General features: G+C 40.7%; 1 protein-coding gene across 11 annotated transcripts in view; it reads left to right on the top strand.

Moving 5' to 3' along the window:
* The window catches only part of Mecom (MDS1 and EVI1 complex locus), a 558,464-nt gene that overhangs the window by 268,372 nt on the left and 262,424 nt on the right, over positions 1–27,668 (top strand). For 10 of the 11 annotated variants that reach the window (NM_001370769.2, NM_001370768.2, NM_001361034.3 and 7 more), the window contains one exon: positions 3,067–3,410. In NM_001370769.2, the coding sequence (NP_001357698.1) occupies positions 3,067–3,410 (344 nt within the window). Of the gene's footprint in view, positions 1–3,066; positions 3,411–4,146; positions 4,820–27,668 lie in introns of those variants that run through there. The other variant, NM_021442.3, reaches the window with a different exon arrangement.

The raw sequence follows: 27,668 nt of genomic DNA, 5'->3' as shown, positions 1-27,668 counted from the left end.
TTCATTGTGATGTTCTATTTATGGCAGGTGAAGGCTACAATTCTACAGAGATGCCATTGATTTTAAGTTTATTTGTTTGTTTGCTTCTTTGTTTGCTTTTGAAGACATGGTGACACTCTATAGCCTAAGTCTGTCTCAAACTACTGAGTTTACAGTCTTCCTGCCTCTAGTTCTCCAAAGAGCTGCCACCATAGTGATGTTACCATGTCTGCCTTGGAAATGGTTTCTATATGTTTATCCTGCATCCAAACTGTTCATAAATATTTTGATGAAGTATAAAATCAGTTGGAATTCTCAAGTGCATTTAGGGTGTTATTCAAATAATTATTTTGGTTCTAGATATAAATGAAAAGTCTGATAATCTACTGTGCCCCACCACTTTGTTTCTTAAAAGTAGTTGTCAGGATCAAAATAATTGACAGTTTTCAGTGGGATAATGTTGGTTTGGTATAATGATTCAATAAAATTATATGCACAGTTAATTATCTACTTAACAAATTATTCATTAATACTCATTATGTGCAGATCACTTGGAGAATTCCTATGAAGTGAAACTTCTTCACCTAGCTTGTCAAAGCTCTATTTCCTTGGTGGAGATAATACGTTAAGTCCTAAGCAGTAACGCAATGTAGTTTGATTGCAGATTAGAGAGGTAAAATTCTGTAAGCTTAAAGGGGAAGGAGATGCTTGTGTGAACTGAGATGAGAACGGGACATGTTGGAACCCGATTTGGAACTTGACCTGGAAGGAAGATTGGGAATTGGTTAAACTAGAGGGTAGAGACGCGGAGCCAGGATAGAAGAAATGCTTGCCAAGTTCAGGAGGCAACGATCAGTGTGCAGCGCAAGCATCCCTGTTGAGGACTATTAAAAATCCGAAGGAACGACTTCAAAAGGAGAGATCTTTTTCTAAGCCAAAACATTTCTACTTAGCTTTAGAGACTGGGAGCCATTGGAGTGTGTTGAGCAGGAAGGAGGACGTGTGGGGAAGATGAATTCAGTATTTAGGTCTCAAGTCAAGACACTGGTGGTCTGGAGACTAGTGAAGAGCAAGCACTGCTAGAAATTTTAGGTGCTAAATGTGAATTGAACGGATCAGATGACAGTAATAAATTTTGTAGAAGAATAGATTATAAGAAAAGGAGAGCAAATCTCCGTATTACTCTGAAGGATCTAATGTAGTTAGGGAAAAGCTAGCATTCCTAGTTAAACTGGGGAAATGGACAAAGTACCTGATTGGAGGGCAGGTGACAATGGTCCCAGTTTTGGACATGCTGAATTTGCAAGGTAATGAACCCATATGCTGAGAACTAGGTTCCCAATGCAAGCCTGCAGCCAGCAGGCCTGTCACATGCTTAGTTTAAATGACATACATTCAGTGTTTGAATCACAATCTACCCCTGCATTAAATACAGCTTTGCATAGCTTATCACTTTTTATTGTGTGTTATTATATATAACTTTAAGAAGCAGGATCCAGACTCACTAGAAAGTTGTTGATGAGTGGTAGTGTGAATTTCTATAATGAGTAAGGGAAGAAATTGAGAGCAGAATGTGTGTCTTCTACCTTGTAGCCCAATAACCCATCTTAGAAGGCTTTAATAAAACTCATAGTTGCTGGTTTGATAGGAGAATAAAGGCCACTAATCTGAGCCTGGAATTCTTCCATATCATGAATAACTCATGGTTACCCAGGCTGCACTAGAAATGCTATGGCAACAATCATAAGCCATCCAGTCTACCTTCTGGTGGTTCTGACCAGAATCAGCTGCCTTATCATCCTAGCCCTTCTTCCTTATTATGTCCTTGAAGTCCTTATGAGTCAAACCAGTGTGGGATGACTTTCAGTTTGTACCTCTAACAGAGAGAAACACGTGTCTAGTGCTTAAAAGCCAAGGGTAATTCCCTCCAGCTGGTAGTAGATTCTACTCACCCATTTTTCTTTCTATTTCCTGACCTGCCTGTAGAGTCCTTCACATACATTTCATGAAGACTTCAAGGTCTCATACAGAGACTTTGGGTTGTGCTGTCTTGGAAAGTCCTTAAAGCCACTGAAAACAAGGCCTTTGTCTATTGCAAATCCTTGCAGTCTCCCCAGGATTTGGAAAGGCAGTCGACTCTTCCACTTCCTGGTCTAGAGAATGTTTTTCTCCTTTTGGTACACTTGGGTACCCTCCTATCTCTTCCCCTCTGGACATTTGTTAATTCTTTGTTTTATGTGTGTGAATGTTTGCCTGCACACATGTATGTGCACCATGGACTTGCCTGGTGCCTATGGAGGCCAGAAGAGGGTATCAGATTTCCTGGAATTGAAGTTGTAAGTGGTTACAATAGATTGCTGTATAGGTTCTGGGAAAAAAGTCTTCTGCAAGAGCAGCAAGTATTCATAGCCCATTCATTGATCAGGCTGCCCAGTCCTCAAGTCTACAGAATTAAAAAGCATGATCTTAGCTTGTAGTACTTTTGAGTTTCTGCAGAATGAGCAAGGCGATAGCAAGGGTTTGGTGAGATTTGTTTGAAATAGGAAGGAAAAAAGAAAACAAAGCACCAACAGAAGAGGAACAAATATGAACTAATATTTCTATCAATATCCGGCCGCACAAATGTAAGCCTTGTCACGCATGGCAGCCTTTGGCAGCCTTGATGGCCTGTTACATTTACTTTAAGATTCCACAAGTTGATTGATCCACCTGTCTGATATGGTCTATATGGTTCTGTCAGCTCTCAATGTAGGATGTTTTGGGGGTGGTAGTTGCCTAGTTCTTATCTCTGTTTTATTCAGACTGATAAATAAGCTGCTGAGTACTTTGCATGTGGGTGATGGGTGAGGCTGGCCTATTCAGGTATTAACAGTTGAGGAAAAACATACTGGATTTACTATTGTATCCCAGATAAACTAGGCCATAATCTATGCCCCCTGTGAATAACAGAGATTTTTAATGGTACACATTTTAACAATGGTCTTCTCTGTTGTGCTTGCAATGAACAACTTACTACGGGTTGCTGCCCCTGTGGAATTTTGTCTTGGTTTATTAGTAGAAATTCATGAAGTTCTTATTTACTTGCAGGTAATGAGTGTGCCTATGGCAACTATCCTGAAATACCTTTGGAAGAAATGCCAGATGCTGATGCAGATGGGATAACCAGTGTTCCCTCCCTCCACATTCAAGAGCCATGCTCTCCTGCGACGTCCAGTGAGTCATTTACTCCTAAGGAGGGCTCGCCATACAAAGCTCCCATCTACATCCCTGATGACATCCCTATTCCTGATGAGTTTGAGCTTCGAGAGTCAACTATGCCTGGAGCAGGACTTGGAATATGGACCAAAAGGAAGATTGAAATAGGCGAAAAGTTTGGGCCATACATGGGAGAGCAGAGATCAGACCTGAAAGATTCCAGCTATGGATGGGAGGTAAGAACATTGTTTGAGTTAGCACACATATGCATTAAGGTCTATAAAGAAGAGATTTATTACATAGGTGGCTATGCGGATATTCCATTTGTGAGCATGTCTTCAAGTTGATGTTTAAGAGCAAACTCCCTTACAATCTCACTGTTTGGTAATGTGTTACTTAAAGGAAGAGCATGATAAAAGGGACCCCAGCTGAAGAACGATCAAACAAGCATATTAATCTAGAAATATGAAAGGAAGAAGCTGTGGTTTCTACGTTATCATTCAGAACGTTGGATGTGGCCATCATAAGTAGCACATGGTGTTATCAGACAAACTTACTCATATGCTATGTATGATGTACGAGGCAGAGAAGAGTCTGGAAGGATTAGAGGGAAGCGTGCTTTTTCTTTTTAGCATTTGTAACTATAGGTCAATTTGGTTTTATTTCTACCTTCCTCATATATTTTATCTCTTTTTATTAAAACAAGACCATTCATTTATTCTACATGCCTTTTTAAAGTGTGCACAGTAGGCACCACAGAAATCTGCGAGTCTTTATATGTAAATTGATTTAATGAATAGCATATTAAATATTATATTTACATCATAAATAATATATTGCAATAAGAGCACCAAGAGATTATAAAGTTAGTCTCTAGTTTCAGGAAGACACTGCATAGAACCCATCAGGCAGCATCCAACAGTCGGAGGCCTTTAATAACTTTAATATCTAATTTAATTTCATTTCTATAAGAACAGGTGATGTGCAGTTCTCAGTTCATTACTTTCTTCACCCTTTTGTGCCAGTACAGTATGTAAATATACACATTATATTAAGTTTGCTTTTATTTTCATTGCTTGAAATGGAGTTTTATTTAATTGACCACATCAGCCTGGAACCCTCACTCCTGATTCATCGTCCCAGTGCATGCTGAGACTACAGACATATGCTATCAAGCCTGGCTTACTTCTATAGTTTGAAAAATGTCGTGACTAAATCAAACCATCATAATTTCTGGATAATCTGGTCTACAGCAGAGCAGCTTGTAGGCCACCTCGGCATAGGTAAGAGGAGGTCATGGAGCTGTGAGAGAGCTTTCCCTTTATAATATTTCAGCTGGATGGAAATCAGATAAGCAGGATTCATTTTGCTATACTCTCTTAATATTTATGACCATTAATAGAATATCTGCTTAGCTTTATGTAGAAGTGAATATGCAGTACCTGCAGGATGTAATTATTTCATCTTTTTGTCCCCTTGTAAAATGTACTCGAAATTCTATAATGGAAACAGCCTCACTCAAATCTGAAATGACAGAGGCTAAGTTCTTGATTGGACATGATTGCACATGAGCGTGCCTTCTGTAGTTTTGTCCCTGGACACATCCTTGGGAAGGCTGTGGCTTAGTAAAATGACTTTTAGACACATGTGTCAATGAGAGGTTTTTAAAAATCGCCGAAGCATTAATGGGTGCGTGAGTTGGAAAAAGTTTTCAGACAAATGTACATGAATTTTACGTCATTATTGTTCACCTTAAAATAACGGCGATAAACAACCTAGTAATAAGTAACTCATTAGACTTTTATTATAGAATCTCTAGAGTTAAAGAAGTATAGCTCTAGTTAGGATTCTCTGGAAGTCTAGGAATCGACAGAGCTGAACTGTGAAATCAGCTTGCAATTACAGGGTTGGAAAGAACAGAGTGGTATCTTTTTAGACACAATGCCTATGCATTGGGCATGGATCTGGGGCACATTTTTGCATTTAAGGAAATATAAAAATAATTGATTTTTTTTTCTCTGTGGAGGGAAATGTCTTCAGCATACACATGAGCAGGTATTTACCTTGAGCCATATAACATTATTCCCTTCATAATGTTACAACCAAGCTGATTGCCAAGAAATTAAAATGCTTTTGCAAAATAGCCATGGCTTTCTGTCTGAAGATCATGCACCCCATTTTTGCCATTTAAGAACCCAGCTGATGCCAGTTATGATGTATCTGTATCATTTTGATGTTTATCTACTTGATTCTTTTGCCTCTCTCTCTCTCTGTGTATGTGTATGTGCACATGCACACATGCGTGCATCCCTGAGTGCCACCATACACATTTGGAAATCAGGACAAAACAACTTGTGGGATTAGTCCTTTCCTTCGACCATGTGGTTTCTGGCAATCAAACTCAGGTTGGCAAGCTTGGAAGCAAGCTACGTTACCTGTTAAGCCATCTTCCTGGCGCTTCCCACAATTTTAAGAGTGTGAATTGTGTACTCTGTAGATACAATGAACACAGCTAGCGAGAAGGCTCTTAGGGACTCTGGCAAAATTTATCCTTGATAGTGTAGCAGAGTTTTCCGACCCTATCTAGTTAATAGAAAATCCATTTGCCGCCAACAAAGGCACTTTCACACGGGTCTCTGTCCACTCCTGTGTGCTCACTTTGAATTGTCCTGATGTCATATATGTTTTTAATTGTACCTCGTTTGCCTCTTATCTGATTAGACTGATAATTGCGTTCTAACTACCATGACCTCTCTGAGGCTACTGAGCTTAAAAAAAAAAAAGCACACAAAGAAACAGTTTAGAAAGAAAGCAAATCTCTTAGACATCCTTAAAGTAAATGTGAATGAGGAAATTCAGATTTGGGAACCGATCTTTGAGTGCCTGCTGTGTGTCAGATCCCGAGTTGCTGATTTCCTTTACAGTCGTTTGTTGGAATGGAGCAACTCAGTGCTGTTTCAACTGCTTTCCTCTCCTCCTGGCTGCTCTCCTTGGTTACTTCTTTCATGGAAGTTGCATTTCCATCTATCCAGCTGTTCAGAATCTTTCTTGCTTGTACTTCCAACCACACTAGACACACCCTTTTCTGGTTTCTATCCCCCCCAGCACTCCTCTTCATATACACTCTTCTATGTCTCACAGACACTGTTGGGCCTCTCCTTTCTCAGCCTTAGAGATTTTTGTATTTGTTCTTTGAGTGTCCTCCTTGTATAGCATCACCCACAGACACCCTAATCACACCTTAATGTTGCTTAAATTTTGTTCCACTGGCAGCAGCGATACCGTTTACTCAGGAGCTTGAAATAATATGTGGTGTACAGACTTGCTTATAGGTGTGCTTAGAGTTTTTAAAGCTACATTATCCTGGTGCGTCATCCTCGATGACGTTTCACATGGTTGGGCAGTACTGCCAATGCTCAGCATGCTTCTTTGTTTTAATAAGCAGAGTGGATTAGACAGCTCAGGCTGCCTACACTCGGGGCCTAAGCAATGGAGATTCATTTTATCACTGCTCTAGAGACTTGAAGTCAAAGACTAAAATTCCAGTTGGTTCTGGCTCTGTCAAGGGCTATCTGTTATTCTAGGGCCTACTTATACCAAGACATGAGCTTGTACAGTGAGCTATACCTCTGAACCTCAAGTCACTTTTTTACATATTACCTATACCTTTCCAAAAACGGTACTTTGGAAAAATTCTATAAGTTTGTATTTCAGGGAAATAGGACTTTTTGAAGACATAGTTATAAGCTGAATGTATATAGTTAGGTAAAAATAACCCAGTAATAATGTAATAGACATCATTTTTCCCCAAAGGACTGTTGATTTGATAAAGAAGAACTTGGACAGTGTTACAGTCTGACTGTGACTGCCTCAGCCTAAACTGTGTCTCCTACTACATGGGGTTAAATCCTCTAGTGTGAGTTAGGAGCTGTGGTGGAACACACAGGCTAAACACTGACTTGCCATTGGCTAGGATATAAACCACAGAAGCGCCATTGGGTAGGATATAGACCACAGGAACTCCATTGGTTAGGACACAGACCAGCACTGGGTCATTACTGGGCAGAAGCCAGTCACTATCTGAGTTTTAGAGATTATTTCACTTGTTCCCTTTTCTTGTTCCCTAAAAACCCAAGTGTCTCTAGGATACTCAAAATTATGTGGCCAAGGCCTTATTAGAAAAAGAAGCACTGTTTCCTAATTGACAATGAAAACAAGGACTCGGGACAGCTTCCTAAACTTACTTTTAAGTCAAATAACAATTTGTGTGGTGTAGTTTAATTTGGTTTTCTACCAGTCTGAGGTAGTTTATTGGAAAAACTGAACTCTTTGTTTATGTGATCATTTAGCATGTATTTTTTTTTACCTTTATTATCACTAGCTGTCATAAAACTTTGTAAGTGTATGTTTGTCCATTAATGAGGTACCTACTGTGTATCAAAACCCTTATTATGTTCATCTTGTTCAGCACTGCTCCAAATTTGTTTGATCTGTTAAAATTCCAGGTATGTGCATAGGTTTTATTTTTTCTTCTCAGACATACATAAAATTTTACACACAGAGAAAAATAATGATGCGTGTAGATAGTAAATTTCTCCTTTGTCCTGTTAAATAGATGAGACAGAATAGTGGAAAGAGATTATGTTTGAGTAGAAAATTCATCATCCGACTTTGATTCAGTGCTATGAAAACGCATTATATTCCAGACTGTAATCCAAAATACACTAGTGCATTGAGATATGCCTCCCTATCTTGTAAAGCAAGCAGTCCTCATGGTCAGAAGTTTGGTTGGAGGTTATGCAGTAGTATCAGCTGAGATTTTAAAGCATGAAATCTCTATGTTCACTGAACTATGAATATTCATTAACACCACTGCCAATATTGCATTTTTAAGATGTCTAACATCTACATCAGGGTTATAAGAACAAGTTTTATATCCATTGAGCTACATTTCCAAAGAAGATTTTTGTCTTAATACTTTTGAAGTTGCTTTTACTACATGAGGAAGACAACTCATTCATTCATTCATCCATATATATATATATATATACATATATATATACACACACACATATATATATACACACATATACACACACACACACACACAGAGAGAGAGAGAGAGAGAGAGAGAGAGAGAGGAGAGAGAGAGAGAGTTTTTAAACTACATTATCCTAGTGCAGCTTTGATGGTGTTTCACAAAGTTGGGCAGTATTGCCTCAGCATGTTTTTACTCTTTGTTTTAATAAGCAGAATGGAATGGATTAGACAGCCCAGGCTGCCTAGACTCAGGGGCTAAGCAATGGAGATTCATTTTATCACTGCTCTAGTCTCATATATATGTATATACATACATACATATATATATATGAGAGCATCTTTAATGGATGTCATAGTAGTGACATTAGTAAGTATACTAAGGAAAAAGTAATGCTGTCTAAACACAAATAATAGCCTACACCACAAAATACCTATTCAAAAATGGTCACTATTGTGGCTTTTTACTTCATGAGGAATTAATGTCTCCCTGGAATGTTTTCACTCATTCCTAGGTATAATACAAACTGGCCCACACACAATTGGATGTATTTTCTATGATTGTGGGTCAGAACTCATGTCCCCATGTCTGCCCTCACTCACAGATGTTCTGACACTGCTCAGCAAGTGTCAGAACAGATTTCTGATCAGGCCTGTTCCATCAGCCAAAAGCCACTGATGACACAGATAGTGATTTGGCTGAGCTTCTTAATTGGATCATGGCAGGTCAGGTGCAGGACGTCATCTCTATTGATACAGGTATGAACACCCGCAAACTAATGTACATACCTTGTTTCTTTTAAGAGTTGATCATGGGCCAGGCATATACTCAAGATGTAGGAGCAAGTGGGATCTCTGTGTGTTTGAGCTCAGCTTAGTCTACTGACAGGGTGACATAGTGAAACCTCGTCTCAACAGTCAAAACAGCAACAACAACTGTCTCCGTGCAGTCTACATATATCTATTGGCTTGATAATAACTATGAAGTTCGTGGTTCCAGTAACTTTTAATGTTCTTCTAAAATTAATATTTCCCATTAAAAAGTTTTCCTTTTAGATTTACTTTAATTTATGTGGTGTGTTCCCTGCATGTATACCTGTGGGCCATGCGTGTGCCTAGTGCCCAAGAAGGATGGAAGGGGTCATCAGATCCCCTGGAACAGAATGATTGTGAACCACTATGTGGTTGCTAGGAATCAAACTCAAAGTCCTCTGCAGGAACAAGTGCTCTTCACTGGACATCTCTCTAGTTTCAAAACTTTTTCAAAACATCAAAAATATTCAGAATATGAAATATTCTGCTCACATGTTTCTTTCATCCATTTTCCTATTCTCTCATTACCTAAGGATGGGGTGGGGGGTGGGGTGGGGTGAGGCTTTCAAACAGTCTCTCCTCCCAGAATTCTTTGTCTCTTTCCTCATAATCCAGGAATCCATCTTGTTCCAGTGGCCTTTTGAAATGATGTACACAGGAGATGGAGAAAGGCTCAGCAGTTACGAGTACTTGTTGATCTTGCAGAGAACCTAAGTTTAGTTCCCAGCACCCACTGTGGGTAGCTTACAGCTGCCTTTGACTTTTGCACCAGGGAATCCAACCTCTCTGGCCTCTGGGGACACCTACAACTCACACAGAGACAAACACGGAGTAATAAGTAAAATAACTCTTAAAAACCATGTAGATGAATTGGCTCAGTATGGCCTTCCCCTAGTCTCTGATTATGCAGTGTCTCAAATTGGCTGATCACCTAGGAGCCAGACTTACATATGAGGGTCTTCTTTCCAGTGAGATAGCATGTCTCAAAGTGGGTACCTCTGTTCTTGTCAAACTGACGCTGAGAGTCTTGCTTCTATATCAACACGTGCTGTATGCACATATATATTACTGTTACAGTAGCTAGTGGCACAAGTCTCTCACCCATGGGTGGTAGGCACCACTGGGAGAACAGTGCTCTTTTGACTGTTTATGACACCCTCCCTTGAGGTTTCCCAGCTTGCATGGCATGATATGGAAACCTCAAATGGTCAGTAGCCACAGGTCCACATGGTTTGCTTTTTGCCTTTTTGTTGTCTAAATTATCGTGGTGCTAACTCATCACATGTGATAGCAGTGTAGGAAGTCTACTCTGGTGTAGGCACTGTCTACCCCGAGGAATGAGCAACTCCTGATGTTCTCATGTTGACGGCCTGAGTCCCGTTTTCCTGAAAACTTCACCCAAGACTGCCTACTCGAGGAATTAGGAAAGCCATCGCATGTGAGCACGGGACATCTTTGTAGAGTAGGAGGAGCATCTGGACAAACCTAGTCTACAGGTAGGGGAGATTGCTTGCCTCTGCCATCTACGGGATTGTTTTCCCTTCACTGGTACTGTCAACTTTCCACTTAAAGACATACAGACATCTCTCTATTGGCTTCTGAATGGTTCTGCATCATCTTAGAGTTATGTCGTTGGCAATACGTTTTTACCCTCTTCGTGGAAGCTAAGTGGTGGGATCATAGCTGGGAGGTTAGTCCTAGGTGGTACTTTCTATCTTTCTGGGGTTTCCCAGGAAGGCATTGATCCTCCTGCCCACCTGTTTAGCAAGGGTTGAGATAAACCTAAAGTCCATTCTAGGCCTCTCTGGCTTTCATGTTGGGGCAGAGGAGGCTACATCAGTGAACTGCTGCTTGACAGACAAGATAGCTGGTGAACAGGAGAGAAAGCACTGCCAAGTTCTGTTGAATAAGGCCAGTTAACATGTTCCTGTCCTCCACTTTCATGAGCTCATGAAGCGTCTTAAATTTCTCAGTTTTTCCTTCTTATAGACTCTTCCCCAACTTTTCCATTTAGAGATTTCTTATACGTATAGTTTGTTTTATATTGTTTTTCCTTCCAAGAGCACATTTCCCTGCTCAGAGATTGGAGGCCAGCGAGACCACAGGTGATTTGCCTTCCAAGTGCTGACGGTCTCTGAATATGGGCAGGCTCTGACAAAGGGCCAGTCAAGGATTTTAGCCCAGAACACACCCACGTAGGTGGATGCCAAATAGCAAAACCAAAAGTCGATACCATTATGCTTCCCCAGCCTAAAGTACATCTAGTTAGGTGGTATAGATGTTACACAGTGCCACAATGATGTGGGTTAGAGAAGTCCTTGTCTTGAGGGACAGGAGGCTTTTGCTTGTGGCAAACAAAAGGGGTATCACATGTATGAGTTAGAGAATCAGCCGAATGACTTCCTTTCTATCTGTATCATAACCTCAATGGACTCCTGTTTGTTTTCAATTATATTTGATGTAGAGATCTTACCCTCAGAGATATGATCATAATAATGCACAAACGTAAACGGCAAGTATATTGACAATTAAAATCTGTTTTATGGCTTATTGCCATTCACAGTGTCTTTTCGCATCTCCAGCTTTAGCTGTCACTGATAACGTTCTTATAATTGCTAGCTCTTGAAGACCTGGTTCTTCTGTGGTTGTTACAAATACATGAAGCAAAGTTTTCCTGAGTTCTAGCAGCTGCTCCTATGTTCAGCATTTGCTTAGCACTTGCGGTTCATCTAAGCCCTCGATACTCTTTTAAGTGTCAGAGAGGGATAAAAATAGCTCCAAAAGAGATACTCAAAAGGAAAAAGAATTATCATTGTGTTTAATAAGAGAAACGACAAGCAATCATAATTCTTTCCATTAAGTAAATATGTTAGAAAAATTTATTATGAAATGACGCATTATGCGAGCCAGGAATCAAAGATGACATCCTTGCATTAAATACGGTAGATGCCATTAAGGAAAACAGTCAATATGTCACTAAGCCACGGCCTGTAAAAATTAAATTGATTTGGTAAATGTAAGTAAGATAGATCTGTTTGCTTTCATCATCAATTTTGAGTGGGTGAACAGGTGATGTCACCAACCTGGGAGCGATAAAGATGCAGGACCATCTGGAACGGCAGGTGATGGATGGGCAACTGCTTTTGGGTAGTGACAGTGCTGGGGTACTTTGTCACTTGGGATGCAGTACTTAATAACTTTTCAATACCATCATAATAAATTTCGCTGCCTTATTAATATAGAAATGGTGAGTTATGACCTCGACGGCGAGCGTAAATAACTGGAGATGCAGCCGTCAAAAGCTGATTGTTCCAGCATGTATCTTTAAGCAACACAGTTCACTCGTGATAATCAACCCATGTCTATACTGGTACAGTTTATTGCACTTGTCAAAGGAAAAAGTAGTATTATTCAAAATTATATGAAGTCGTAATAAACAAGTTGAATATATTATCAGACTTTTCCTGTAAGTTTTCAAACATGAGGCAGTAAATAATTTTTAATAATGTCTTTTCATGTAAAATAATGTCCATATGCTGTAATAACATCTTCGCTTAACTATTAACAAAACAGTCAACTTCTTTGTATGATTTCAAGGATATTTTTGTATGCACTTTTCAGTCTCTAGAGCTCCGAGGCACAAAATCCTTCTGCATTAAAGGAGCAGAGACAGGAGTCTTAGAACATTTCATTAGCACGCTCCAAAGTTGCTGAGTACAGACCATGTCACACGTTTCTATTTTAATTGAACAGATGTACTTAAGAGCAAACCACAGCAAACAAAATAAAGACAAAATTATAAACATGTGTCAGCAGGCAGTGGGCAGGCGGGAGCCCCTTATGAGCGTCTGTGTGTATTTTATGGAGAGCCATGGACTGCACTTCATAAGTTTACCACTGATGTTTCTAGTTTAATGAGGAGAAACCAAATATGTAGATAGGTGTAAGTTGAAGATGAATTATTGGATCAATCACTTAGCACCGTTGAGGGTGTCTGCCATTGTTCAGTGGGAAATAGCTAGGGCCAGGCGGCAGTTGTCTGCACAGCAGGGTGCCCAGTGTGCGAGGGAATATGGAAAACTTCCTCCTTCCTGTCACTGAGATCTTTATATTATTTCTGGGCCAGGCTGTCTTTGAATTCTGACGTTGTCTTTCAGGTTGCAGCCTGCTGCCAGCCTCTTAAACGAAATGCCTCTCCGCCATTTCTATTACTGCTGAAAAGACAGCCAGCAGTCTATTAACAGGCAATAAACCTCAGGAAACCCAGGCCTCATTTCTTGGGTCAGAGGTGAAAATTGCATACTAAATGAAACAAAGGTGTGCCTTGAGCACTCTAGAAGCTGCACCGGAGTGAGCACACGTGTTCTTAGCCAGAGTCTCCCACTTAAAGGGGAAGGAGTAATCATAACGGTGGCCCATGGAGTTAAGTACTCAGTTGAGAGAAATTATATCAATCTGACAAATATAGCCTTCACAGGAGATAAAGTCTCTAATGATCTTAAATGCATATATTTATCATTTAATTCAACGACCCTGTTCCCTTGGGCTTTAGACCAACTACGTTTCCCCCTGAAGCTTGGGAACTTTTTACTAGCCCCGAGAATAACGGCCATTTGTCAGAAGTTCCAAAGTTGAACAACACAGTTGGAAGCAAAGGACAGGAGAGGGGGGAAATGGTTAATGAGATCATTCTACCTCAGAGAATATTAATATGAAGTTTTATTGATGTACAAACTGTGGGCGAACAGTAGGCAGCACATGGGATAATGAAGAAATTTTAATCAAAGTAACTTTCATCACATTTTATTACCATGTATGTTAGCAGCACACACGGCATGTTACTATGTAAAAAGGAGCTCCTAAATGCTTAGTATTCGTGCAAGGTGGATGTGGAGCGGTCCAAAGGAAACACAGAAACAGAAGAAGAAGAAGAAGAAGTCCTAATATTGATCAGGCAAAATAGGGAAACAGGAGAGCCCGAAGAATCAAGAGGCCCTGTGGTGGATGGTGGGCTTTCCCTCACTGTGTTCTAGGTCTCGTGTGATGAAGCCTACAGTGATGCCCAGGAAGTACGGTGACTCCTGTGTCGTGCTTTGTGAGACTGTCAGAACCTTTGTTCATGCTGTCAATCAACTGTTCTGCACGCCCCCCCCCCCCGGCCCCCCTCCTCCGCAGCCACATGGGTAACTGCAGTAGCTACTTGCAAATAGATTTCTGTAACAGTGCATTATCCTTCAGGCCTTTGCTCTGGAGCTCCGGCGCTCCCCGCCCCCATCATCTCCAACAATCTAGCCATTCATGTGGCATAGCCCCTCGCTCACTCCTTCACCATGTGTCAAGTGGTTTGTGTTTCAGTGCCGTGTGCGACACAGTGGAACGAGCACTGGGCTGGATGCCAGGAACCTGGAGTTTTTGCCCCAAGTCAGACTCAGGACCTTGGAAAAGTCGTTTGACTTTCTTCTGTCTCAACCCCGTCCTTACCCGTGTGGAATATTCTCTAGGGTAGCAGGTTTGGAGGTTTTATTTATAGTGAGGCCATGTTTGGGTCTTTGTGTTCTGAGAAGAATACAAACTCATTTCAAATTAAGTAAAAAATATGTGCATGTTTTACAGTTTCTCTTGGTAAAACTGCCATAAACTTGTGGTTTGCAGACCTGAAACGAAAGCAACTTTGGTGTGTACATCCCTCCCTGAATCTAATGTCTGAGCAGGGCACTCACTTGAAGACCTAACCTTTTGAGTGGAAAGTCAGTGGGTTAAAGATACTATGCTTTTCCTATCTCTTCTTGGAAAGGTTTGTTCCTGGAGTAGGCCAAGTTCAATGTCACTGGTGCACTGTTTACAAAGCAATATTCACAGTTACCATTTTTTGCCCTTTCAAATAGAACATAGATACAATGGGGTTGTTTAAACAAAACAGTACAGCACAGCAAGAAAATCGACAGACAGTGTGAGCCTGAGAGGAATGGTCCTTCTGTTTAAATCCTACCAGCCGGCTTCTGATCTTAGTGCTTAAGCTTCTTTCTCTAGTTTACCTGTGACAATAGGCTGGAGTAACTATGGCAGTGATCTCAGGGGTCAGCCGTGAAGGTGAGGTGGAGAAGCTGCACACAGTGCCTCGAGCGGGGTGCGGGTCTGTGGTATGCATCCCATGGTGAGCTCCGCGATCACCTTTCCATCGGAGAGGCTTACTTACCTATATGAAAAGGCTAGAAACTTAAATGTCCTGGGTGGGCAGAGCCACAACACCCCAGAGTTGAACAGTATTTGCTTTCTGAATGCTGTTTAAAAGTGGCTTTCATGTGACCCAACTACTTCTAAGTAGACACCGATGCAGCTTAAATGGATATTAAGTGGAGACTTTAGGAACTGTCCCTTCACCATAAGAAGGAGGGAGTGTGTGGGGGTTACCTTTGTTTCTAATGAACCTGTGTTGCAACAACGTGGGGAGGTTGTGTGTGTGTGTGTGTGTGTGTGTGTGTGTGTGTGTAAGAGTGAAACATTAGGCATCTGCAGCACATGCTTGGGAGATAGCTCAGCAAATGAAGTCAGGCTCCAGAACCCATGTTTGAAAAAATAAAAAAACACAGCAGAGCATATTGGTTTAACCTTGTGATTCCAGATCTGGGGAAGCAAAGGCAGGCATAGACCCAGGGCTCACTGTCCAGCCAGCCTAACCTACCTAGGGAGTCCCAAGTCCCTGAAAAAAAGAAAGATGAAAAGGAAGAAAGGAAGAAGAAAGAAAGGAAGGAAGGAAAGGAAGGGAGGAAGAAAGAAAGAAAGAAAGAAAGAAAGAAAGAAAGAAAGAAAGAAAGAAAGAAAGAAAGAAAGAAAGAGTAAAGGAAAGTATGAAAAGAAAGAGAGAGAAAGAAATGGAAGGACGGAAGGATAGAAGGCAGGCAGGCAAGCCAGAAAACAAGGGCGGTAAGTGGTAACAGGAGGTAAGAGTATCCGACAGTTTATCTTAGCTTTTGCACATGTGCATACACACCCCAGCCCGACTCTCTGTTCACTTCCAGCAATTTTGTTTGGAGGCTGCTTTTTCAAGACAGGGTTACTCTGTGTAGCCCTGGCTGTCCTGGAACTCACTCTGTAGACCAGGCTGACCTCGAACTCAGAAATCCACCTGCCTCTGCTTCCCAAGTGCTGGGATTAAAGGCGTGTGCTACCACACCCCAGCTAGTTCCTTGCTTCCTTACTGCTCCTTCTGACACTAAGCACTCCCCTGTCTTGAAAACTCTCTCTTTTTAGGCTTCAGTCAGAGAGAGGAGTGGGGCTGGTTTGTTCCACAGGCAGGGAGGGAAGAGTGTGATCTGGTCAGGGAATCTGCATGCTTTTGTTCCACTATGCAGTCTTCTTCAGGACCTGCTGCTGTGGAACCTTTCTGACCAACCTAGACAACACACATAGCTCCTGCCAGCAAGAACCCTCAATAGAGTAGCAACACCTCCTTTTAAGCGCAGACAGTGTACTCTGTCCCTCCACAGGATCCTGTTGCATATGAAGTGACATTAGCCATGCTGTGAACTGGCATCTTTTCTGGAGCCTGCTCAGTGGCTTATGGTGTGACAGTGATGCGATCATAACTCTCTAGGTTGTGACAGAATACAGACATGTATCATGAGGTCTAGCACATCTCCTGATCTTATACGTTGTCATCTGTTCACACATAACATTTCATATACAGTGTTATCTGGACAGAGATTGGGGAAATTAAATGCAATAGAAGATTCTCAATGACTTTTAACAAACTGAACTTTGCCATTTGTTAGAACGTCTGAATTCTTTGGATGTAAAAAAGCATTCAAAAATTGTTGAAAAATTATTGAAAAATGTCATGTGTACTTTTAAAAATGGAGGCAGGTGTCTCTCCAACTCCTATCAGGTCGCAGTGGGAGACTTTGGATAATAAAGTTGAGGATTTATAGGTGGGTGGAACAGTAGCCTAAAGCTCAAAGTTGAGTTTCCCTGAGTATGGAGAGAAACTTCTCAAAGGAAGAGCGAGAAGAGCCAGCACCCATATGGAAGGCCCCTACTCCATGGGAATGCAGTTAGCCCTATCATTCAGTTCCCGTAGCCATGGGAACTCTGGGTTAATGTCTACTTCATCTGTAACATCTACAGGACTAGTTTGTTGCAAAAATTCTTGCTACATTTTATGATTCTTTATACATTCTGTACTATCCCAAGAGTTCTTGTATGCAGGGGTGGGGTGGGGTTTCCACTGAGAATAACAAGGATTTTGTAATACTTAATTGAAATTTGAGATGTTAGAAAAGGCATCAATGTTGAGAAATCCAGGTATGGAAATATTTTCTAGAGACGCTCTCTTTGTGTGTACCTTCCAAAGCCTGAGGTTTCCTATTTGAAGACATTAATTCTATAAAAATACTGTCCGGAATATAACAGTTGAGGAGTAGTTGGGCTTGTGTGTAGATGCTTCAGGTTAAAGAATAATCCAAGTGCTTGATGAAATATTGAATTATAGTAATCCAAGTTGCAGGAGTTCCTAGCCACTGCCTTGTTAAGGACACTATGAAGGGACACATGCAGCTAGCTATATGGTAAAGTCAGCTCCTGGGTGCTGGCACCTCTCTCGAGGACCTCAGCTGACTGCTGGAGACATGGCTGTGCTGTTGACTTGATTTTGGGCTCCATCAGTTTTCCTTGAATCTGATTTAGAGGTAAGTTGTAATTGATAGCACAACTGGAGAATAGCTGTCCATGATTTGTCCAGCCATGTACCCCAGAGCAGTCGCAGTACACCTAGACACTTAGAAGGAGTATGGGCCAACAGGAGCTCCTTTTCAGTTTCAGTGGATTCCATGGTTCTCTGTTCAGGCACAGTGGTGCTTGAAATATTAGAACTTTAAAGTCAAGAATGGTAGGATTCAGCGCTGTGATGTGCTAGGTATGTAGATGAACATGACTCCTTTTAAAACTGAAGGCAGGTAGACAAGAATTAACACAGGTGGGTTCGGCTATAGGATTAGCTAGGTTTATTTGGAAAAAAACCCACCAAGGTAGGTTGTTAAAATTCATCAGAAAGCTGGTAGAGGTTAAAAATAAGCAGGGAGTTGCCCAGCTCAAGACATCTGTCCAAGTAGATTTGTCTGTGATCGTTCTGAAAGCCGCTTGCCGTGTGTGTGTGTGTGTGTGTGTGTGTGTGTGTGTGTGTATGTGTGTATGTGTGTATGTATATGTATTCTTACAGAAAAAATGTATCTGTGTTTACTTATTCATGAACTAGGTATTATTGATTCTCTTTAGTTCCCACACTAAGTTTGTCCTTCCTGTGAGGCTGCCTAGCTTGTGAGCTAGGCAGGATGGAGCCTGGTTTTGGATAATCTTGTTTCCTCATCCTACTGCTCCTACATTGTTGGTTTTTTCTCTACTCTATAAAGGAAAAGCGGTTTTCCATAGTTCTAGATGAGGCGCAGTCTCCTTGAAGTAATATGCTGGTTCTTTACACAGGGCCACTCAGGTATATTACACAAATGTCAGGAGAAAATTATGTGGTAATGAAAACTAGTCTGTCTATGTTTTTAAAAAATGAGGGAGTGTATTTTCAGGGAGACTGGAAACCTCTATTTAATGTAAGTCCTTTGGTCATTGAGATGTGTCAGAAACCCTGCCCTTTATTCTGAAGTGCCACTGCGTTAGTGCTGAAATGTAAAAATAATAAACAGCTGACATTTTAGGCACAGACTAAACACCAAACAAATGACATCACATCAAAGCCCTTGAGAAAGTGACAGGATGAGGGGATGCCCAGGGAAGGGGTCTGTGAAGCAAACCCTCGGGAGGTGGGGGTGTGTGGATGCCTCTGCCGGCCTCTCGAATTGGACATATTTTGTTTGTTTGGACAATTGTCTTGTAGTTAGGGCTTCATACGAGACTGAGAAAGTATAAAAGCAAGCATATGGTCCCCAAATCACTCTTGTTTTGCCTCTTGTTAATTACTATATAAGATCCACAAGTGTGTCACCTGAACCCTGTTTGCTCTTAGGACCTAGAGGATATACATGTGATAGCTGTAGCCCCTTTCCTTCTCTCTCTCTTTCTCCTTCCAGTTTTCTTCTGATCATTACTTATTCTTAGTTAACTATAGAAGTCAACCAATAACTCCCCTCACCTGATGGGTTTTGGTTAAGTTAATTGCCTGTCCACCTAAGGTGTTTGTCACCTTCCTGAAGAATAATTATTCACAGGGCTTGACCATCTGAGGGACAGTTACTCATTCTGAGGACACAGGTGTGGAGCACACCTGTGGTGAGTCACTTATAGGGCGATTGTCTCTGTGTGAAGTGACTCACAGCTGTTCACCATGTGCTGATAAAGAAGGGAGGAGGCATCTTACATCCAGAAGAAACTCGCCTCTTAAATTAATAGTCTTTTCACTCTCCCCCATCTCTTGGTTACTTGGAGAAAAACACTTAATGCCCGGAATTGCTGTGGCCGCCACTAACAAGGCAGTGCTGGCTTTATAGGCGTTTCCTGTAACTGTTCCCGTTAGCTCTGAAGATCCACTTATATTGAACTTTATAGAAAGAAAATGTTGTAAAGTCTTCTAGTTTTGAAGACAAAATTTGTTCTGAAAGCCTGTGATCTGTAGTTTTAATGAATGCAGCCACACTTCAAGGCTATTCCAATGTAGTTCACTGGGATCCCACTACTCCCAATAGAGTGGAAAAACTCAGCTATTTACTGAGTACTAGCGGGTATTGGTAAAGGGTTTGTTGTTTGTTTTTTTATGAGATTTTTACAAAAAAATTTCAACCTTGCACCAGGTTTCATAGCACAATGGATAAAAACTGAGAAATTTAGCAACCAGGTCTCAGCATCTACTTGATATTAAATTTGGCAGATTTAAAAAAAAATCCTATGATCATTTTTCTCTTTCTACGAGACATTACTCTTGCTCATTCTTCAAAAACATTTGCCCTAGTGTGGGGAATTATAGATAATTCCGTGCAACAGGTTTAACTTACCGTTTTCATAGTGAAAAGAATGGCCTAGCATGGCCCCGATTTTCTTTGGTTTCCTCCCATTCTCAAAAGAACCAGTGGTATTCACATTTCTTTGTCTAACAGTTTTATAATGTCTTAAGAGATTAACAGTGAGCGTGAATGAGGGCCAATGGATTAGGCAACAAAAGCCTGGGACGGCCACTACCTTGCTCACAGATTTCAAATCTTCCGGCATCTCCAAGCGATGTATAGAAACGAAGAAAAGATAATAAGTACCAGAGTCTCAAAAGTGTTTAGTGATTCAAAAAATTCAGATGTCATGTCAGAACTGACAGACTGATGGAGCCGTCCGTGGCAGGGCCTACTTTTTGTCTTATGTTCAGCTCTCATACTGAGTGAACGCAGATGTTATCGCGGTACCCCAGACAGTCAGTCAGTGAGATGTGACAAGCTATCAGCGGGGTTAGACTGAGTTGGTTTTGCAAAATTACCCACAAGCCTCCCAGCTTCTCTTTATATGTAAAAAGCAAAATAAAACAACAACCAACAACCCTCTTCTCTCGTTTAATGGAGCAAACGCAGCTATGAACCAGGTTGCTTGTAAATTGTCATCTCTTCGACTTTGAGCCCTTTTCTCTGGGAAATTAGACTTAACACATTAGCGGCCATGCATCTCGGGCATCCAATTCCAAAGTAGCTCACTGCAGTGTTTTTAATGAGTTGCATAATTTTTGTTTAATTTACATTGTACCTCAATGCCTAGCAAAGGGCATTTCAAGAAGAGAGTGAATTCCCCTTGCTTAAATCAGGAGCCAAGAGGAAAGGTTAAAAGTCTGAGGGGCCACTTTAAACAAAAACCCCTTTCTTAAAAACAGGCAAGAAAAATGAACATGTGAGTTTCCAGTAATCAAGAACTAAGAACTCCCGTTTCTACACTTTTTTTTTTTTTTTTTTTTTTTTTTTGAGTGAGAGCTAAAGTTTCCTCCTGGCCCCACTGAAGGCAACATTCCATCAGTCTATGAGACTGTTTCTCAAATATGGGTTGGACATTTAAGTTTTTCTTCTAAAATTAGATTTTTTTTTGAAAGCAGGACAAGAAAATTAGAGATTCTTCAGTCTGCTCATGTATTAATCATGCATTGATCATGTATTCGTATGTAAAGACTACTTACTTAAGCAGCGATTATTTTATTTTTCCGTTACTTCCAGATTTAAGTCAAGAACCTCAAAGTCAGAGCACGTGCATAAGCCAGCAATGAGCAGAGAAAAATTAGAAAAGGAGTATAATTTTAAAAAATTCTGCCTTTGCTGTTGTGCTTTTAACGATGCCAATGGTGTCTTTTAAAGCAAAGGGGCATGGGACTGCACTAATGTGTCCCTGTTTTCCTTTCAGCGAGAGCTGTGTCTCTCCCTCTATGCTCCGAAGTTCTGCTGTTGTATGTAAAATGTTAATTTTGCATTAAAGATCATTTGATGATAGATTTCTGTCAAACACCGCCCCCCCCCCCCCCAATCTACCACTGCCAGGCCAAGCTTTTGGAAACTAACGGTGATAGGGGAACTCAGTTGACAGCACGTTTTGTCTCACGAGTCACCGGAGACTGTCACACAATGAGAAATCATCCTGCGATTTTGAAAAATGAAAAAGTGGCGGCATTTCGAAGATAACATCTAGCCAGGCGTTTCTGTGGAACGCAGAGCTAAACAACCAACTGGAATTCTGCATACGGAGGAAATGATTTAGAATCTGTTTCGCCGCTAATCGCACTTGCGCCCAAGTTTTAGATTTCATCTGTCTGCTCAGATCCATTGTAAGCCATTAAGTGGCTTCCTTTTTCCCCTACAAATTGAATGCTGCAATGGCAAGGAACTCTTTTGTTCTTTTAATTCAGTCAGCATGGAAATGATTTTCTCATTTCAGCCCCCTTTCTCTCCTCTCTTCATTGTGTCAATAAAATAGAGTTGTGCCGGGCTGCTCTAATCAGCTTAGCGTGCTAATTCATTGCGCAGGGATGCTATCTGTGTTTGCTACAGGTGGGCACTCTAAGGGGTCAGTCTCCAGGGGAGTGTAATTGTGTGTCTCCTGGGGCTTGTTTGCAGAATGACCTAAAGCTGAAGTCCCAGCTGGGGGGGGGGGGTGTCGACGCACAGAAGCTGGGCAAACACATACAACTTGTGTTCACGTGTTCCTCTCTCAGCCCGAGGTTAGAGGCTCCAGCTGTATTCCCTGCTCCTTACATGTTTGCGCTTTTCTGCGATTATCCATAAAACATGGATACATCTAAAATGTGCACACATTTCCGAGGGGTAGAAGCAATTTTGTATTTTCAAGCTAGGAGTTAAACCTTAAGCTACAATTAATGTAGGCTAATATGACCCAATCAAACAACAACAAGGAAAAGAAAACCCCAAACTGCCAGTTTAGGAAAATATGTTCTTTCATGTCCTGTGAAAGTTGCTTAATACATAGAAATGGGAGTATTGCGAACTAATAAGTTAAACTTTATGAACACTGAGGAATGTATGACGATTTTGGAAGGTGACTAGTGATCAGTTGTTTGGAATACAGAGAAAAGTAACCCTGGGCAGGAGAGGAAACTTGGGATTCATGCATCCTTGAATAGTGTAGCGTAGACTGCAAACCTTCCTAGAGCTATTGTCTGCTCCAGTATCTAAAACATGCTGGAGACAGGAGCTTAGTTACTGGATCCAACCTTTCTTACATTAGGATTAAAAATTCCATAATATCCGTTTACTTGTGCCTGATAGTCATTTTAACTTTTTATTTTGATTTACATTGGGGTTAATTCCAGGTGTAATGGAAAACTCTGGACTTTATGGAATAGCTTTAAGCAGGTTTTAAAGTAGAAAGACGTGACAACTGCTTTTAAGCTCTGCAAATGAGCTATGAAGGGGCTAAGCCAATCATCTTTCACTTACTTATGAAATCTAGTGTTTGTCTAGTGTATCAGAAGAAAAGTACTACTCTCATATTAGCAAAAACAATTAGGAGAGCTGATTATACTTTGAATAACCCAAGGACAAGTTTTATAGGCACATTGAGATAGAGTCAAACTTGCTTAGCTTCAGATTGCAGAGCTTGTACTGTGATATTTGAAGTTGAATGCAGGCACAGTCGTTGGTTTGTACAGATACAGGGAGTTAGGTTAGTGTCTCTGTGCAGAGTACACTCTTCCAGTTTAGTTCTTTTGTTCTTCCTCTTCCTGGTCCATCCCATGCTGTGCCTAGATCCCCTCTTGTCTAACACTGCTGCCTCCACCAAGTCTCCCAAGGTGACCTTTTATTTGTTTATTTAGAACTCGGAGAGAGTAATATCAGTAGGTGAAAGAGAAACATGGCAAGCTGTAAGAGCAGTCTCTTTCATCCTCACATGGAGAGATCCTGATGTGGCCCTCTGAGATATTTACAGCTTAAATTCCTTGTCTTAACTGCACCATATTCTCTATTTTAATTTTTTGTTAAGTATTAGTGATTTTTCTGACCTAAGCAATTATACTTTCATACAAAAATATTTTCAGTGTTACTTTTTCTGAAACGATGGGGAACTTATTTAATTTTGTTGACAAGTGCTTTGTTCTATATACCCTTCTAGGTAACTGAATTTGGCATGGTTTTATCATTAGCTGCCTTCTATAATAGCCAAATGCTTTGGGCGTATTTAGGCTCACTCACTTCAGGGAAAAAAACCAACAACATTTCACTAACTTGTTTAGAAATTTCTAGCTTTATAATATTACATTTTAATAGTTTTAAAATAAACTATAATTGACAGAACAACCTTCCAATGCCCCAGGGGAAGAGGTCTCAGGTATGTTAGCACAGTTTTGGATCAGACAGCAAAGGGCTAGCCCCCTTTTCCACTCAACTGGTCACCGTAAAGCAGAGAGGAGTGGGGCCATCCACTTCAAAGAGGAACCTTTTAGATAGAGTTATCCTCCCTCTCCTTATTTATTCCACTATGTTCTTCTGTGCTGAGAAAGTGTATCTAGTATAAGAAAAGCATCCGTGCCATGATTTGTCCTAGTGTCCTGGCAGGAAGGTATGAGATTGGCCTGTATGGAGAGCATAGAGCTGTCTGGTCCCTGCTTTAACCCTCATTGTCCCCTCCAAGTTTCGTAATGGTGCTGATGATCGTATTATTACCAGCGAGAAGGAAAGGAAATGAGTGAACACAAAAATGAGACATTCCAAGTTTCCCCATGAGGGGCGGAGTAAAAGCTGGGTGTGGCCTCTCTTCTCCTACTAACTTCTAGGAATTCCGCACTAGGACTTAGTAGGAAGTATTTTTATATGTGTTCTTTGCATTGTTAAATTAGGAACTCCACAGTTAAAGGGTGATAGAGTCAAGGAGATAATGTCATGGAAAATCTAGGTGATTACTCAGAGTCACAGGTGACTCCTATGTCTGTCATTGTTGGTAAAACAAATTGTGTAAGGTTGGTTGGTAAGGATGGCCAGGTTCAAGGAAGAGTTACTCTAACCTCCTGAGATAAAGCTTTGAATTCATCCATTCATCTCCTGCTAGAACTAAAGTCTTATCAAGCTTATGGCAGGGGTGTGCATGTGAGAGTTCTAACTGTTTTAAATTTCAGTAACCAACTATGCAAAATGAATGACAAAGGAGATGTAGAGATGTTTCAGATTTGAATTCTTTGCCTTGCTGTGCTTTTAGCTAGCAAATAACGACCAAATTGATTAAGTTCTAAGGTTAGAAAAACCTACTTCATAAAGAAACTTGGCCTCCAGAAGAGAAGAACAGCCAACTTTTGGAACACATGCTTGTCATTGCCAAACTAGAGGGCATTGACACGATTTTCTGTGATGCAGAGATGAATAGCTTCTCCCCATTATCAGTCTGCCCATCTGGGGAAAAAAGGAAATTAGGTTCCTAATTAGGTGAATTTGGACTAAAGAGGTGGGGCCTTGAGGGGATGAGGAAAATTGAGAGGTAGTTTATGCCATTTCAGACTAATGATAGGAAAGGAAATGAAGAAGAGCTGAGCCTGAAAGGTCACTGGCCTTATTAAGGCAAAGAAGAGCAGATCTGCAACAGCCTGTTACCTGCAGGAGCTTGCAAGGTGTCAGGTTCTAGGGATTGTCTGAGATGGAAATACTCTGAAAAGAGGAGGGGCAAACATCACTATGCATTCTTGTATTGGATGATATTTTAATATTACCAGAGAGAAAAAATGATCCCTACCCATTTTATAAGTCGTTGCTGCTCTGGGCTGTAGTTTGTTATACCTTTGTCTAATGCAATGTGAAATCAGTAATACTTCTTTTAGAGGTTAGTTTTCATGGATAACACAGGAAGTAGTCATTTCATTCACACACACACACACACACACACACACATATCCCTTCAAAAAGGACACACAATTTTATGAATGAACTATAGCATAGATTTATAATTTTTTGCATATACCTAATTATTTACTAAGGTATTTAACACCCAGATGTGTAGTACTTTCTGATGTTCAGGAAACTTTAGGTTTTCTTAATAATTTAATTTATCCAAGTACTGACAAGATGCGTAAAAATGTGGATTTTTCTCTTCAATTCATCAGAAGTGTGATATAACATTGATACTGCTAAATTAAGCAATAAACGATAATTTATATAAAAATTTTTCCAGCAACTTTTTTTTTTATTTTATTGCTATAGATGAAATAACAAGCATGTTATTCAGGTATTGAGAAATGTGAATCAGAGCAGTTTGGTGATAAACTTAATACTTTAACCATTTGGAGTAGGATTATGTGTTCGCTATCAGCAGACCTGTAGCCATAAACAATTCACTTTAACCATTTAATGTTCTTTGTAAGCATTTGGCAATTGGAACTTGACTTAACTTGGGTATACTTTTATGCAGAGTTCTTCTTCCTTATTACAAAGTCATAACCAATTGAATATTTCAGATTCTTTTCATTCTAATCCAATCACTATAGTCCAACTCAGAGCCTTCTTACTGCTTTGCACACACACAACACACATACACACACACACACACACACACACACACACACACACACAATCATTAACTACATAAACAATGTAATTATTTCAGAGCCTGCATTTAAATGTAAAAGAAAAGAGGCATGATTAATCATAATAGCATCTTTTTATTTTATGAATGTATCCCAAACATTATCATTTATAACTACAAAACAAGATAGACCTCTTATTCAGGAAGGGAGATGGCTCAGCAGGTAAGGATGCTTGCTGACCTAAGTTCCATCTCCATGTCCCACCTGATGGGATGATTCCTGTAAGTGGTCATCTGACTTCCACACACATATCCTAGTATGTGTGGATGCTCTTCATCCTTCACATATACACCAAATAATCAAGTAATGTGAAGTTAAAGAATAAGAATTATCAATTCAAATCTTTATCCAGTTGTCAATAAAACCCTTGAAATCAGGTGTGTATATTAACAACATACTTTAATGTGCTGTAACAGTGTGGCTACTGACTGCAGCATTTAACAGAGCCGTATAGCATCTAGAGAACTCCACTATCTGTAGTGGGATGAGTTAAGCTAGTTAATATGCTCCTGGAAGCAATAAAAACTGCCATGGGGGAGGGCCACAAGGCCTCACCCACTCATCTCGAGAGTAGAGAGGACTCTGAAGGTCAGGCCAGGTCAACAGCCTGCCCATGGCTGCCCTTGATGAGCAGACGGCACTTAGATTCAAGATTTCTTCCGGAATTTTAGATTATCTGGAGTCCAATGCTGCTTTTGTTAATTTTGAGCAACTAAACAGCCAGAGTATACAAAGAGAATCAGAAATTAAGATGGTCCTGAGGTCAGGATGGCCACGTAGGAGAAGCACTGTTCACTGAACTTTCCTACATGGCATCATGATTGTTTTTAGAGCCCACCGAGTTTTTATAAATGGACATTGATATTGAACATAGAGGAATTAACTTTAGATAATTTACCTTGGTACTCCCCTCAGACCTATGGAAAATAGAGGGCCTTTTGTTTCATTCGACATGAGTAACTAGTGGTTTTAGCTTGATTGTTGTGATTGAAACCCCAACAGGAAAATGACCGGGTCTCATGTTCATTGGCCCATGGATCCCAAAGAGAAAAATCTGAGTGTTCTACCCCTGCAGTTTTAGACTTTAGACAGTGTCAGAAATTAGCCCCGCCTGACAGTGTCAATAAAATGCTACTGATTAGGATGTATGTGGAAAGGAGAAATGGGAAAAGATAGGAGTCATCTTTTGCAGGATCTTTTGCTGACAGTATTGATCCTGGGCTAACATTCCCAGATGAAATGAGCCGGGACAAGTTGAGTCATAGGATAACAACGCTGCCATCCTGCGGAAGCAGTCTCAGAGAGAAGCAGTACAGCCCTGGCTGTGAAATGAAACCCACAGAGCAGCCAGTGAGTGTCCCTGAGTCTCCCTCAGCTGCAGACTGCATACCTGTGTCCATGGGAGGGCCCTCCACACAGCATGAGCTAGCCAGAAGTGCCAGAGCCAGAGAGGGGATGCTGTCCCCAACAAGATGGGGTGTGTAATCGTATTGTCCTGTCCTGTTTCCACTCCCCACAGTAGAAAATCCTAGGAGGCTAACAAGGCAGAGGATAATGAGAAACATGCCAAGGTAAAAGAAAGGAAAAAGAGGGAGCAAGAGTGAGG

The sequence above is a fragment of the Mus musculus genome, chromosome 3 (genome assembly GCF_000001635.26).
Source record: "Mus musculus strain C57BL/6J chromosome 3, GRCm38.p6 C57BL/6J".
Lineage (NCBI taxonomy): Eukaryota > Metazoa > Chordata > Mammalia > Rodentia > Muridae > Mus > Mus musculus.
The sequence above is the reverse complement of the archived record's forward strand: the minus strand, read 5'-3'. Positions and strand labels throughout refer to the sequence as shown.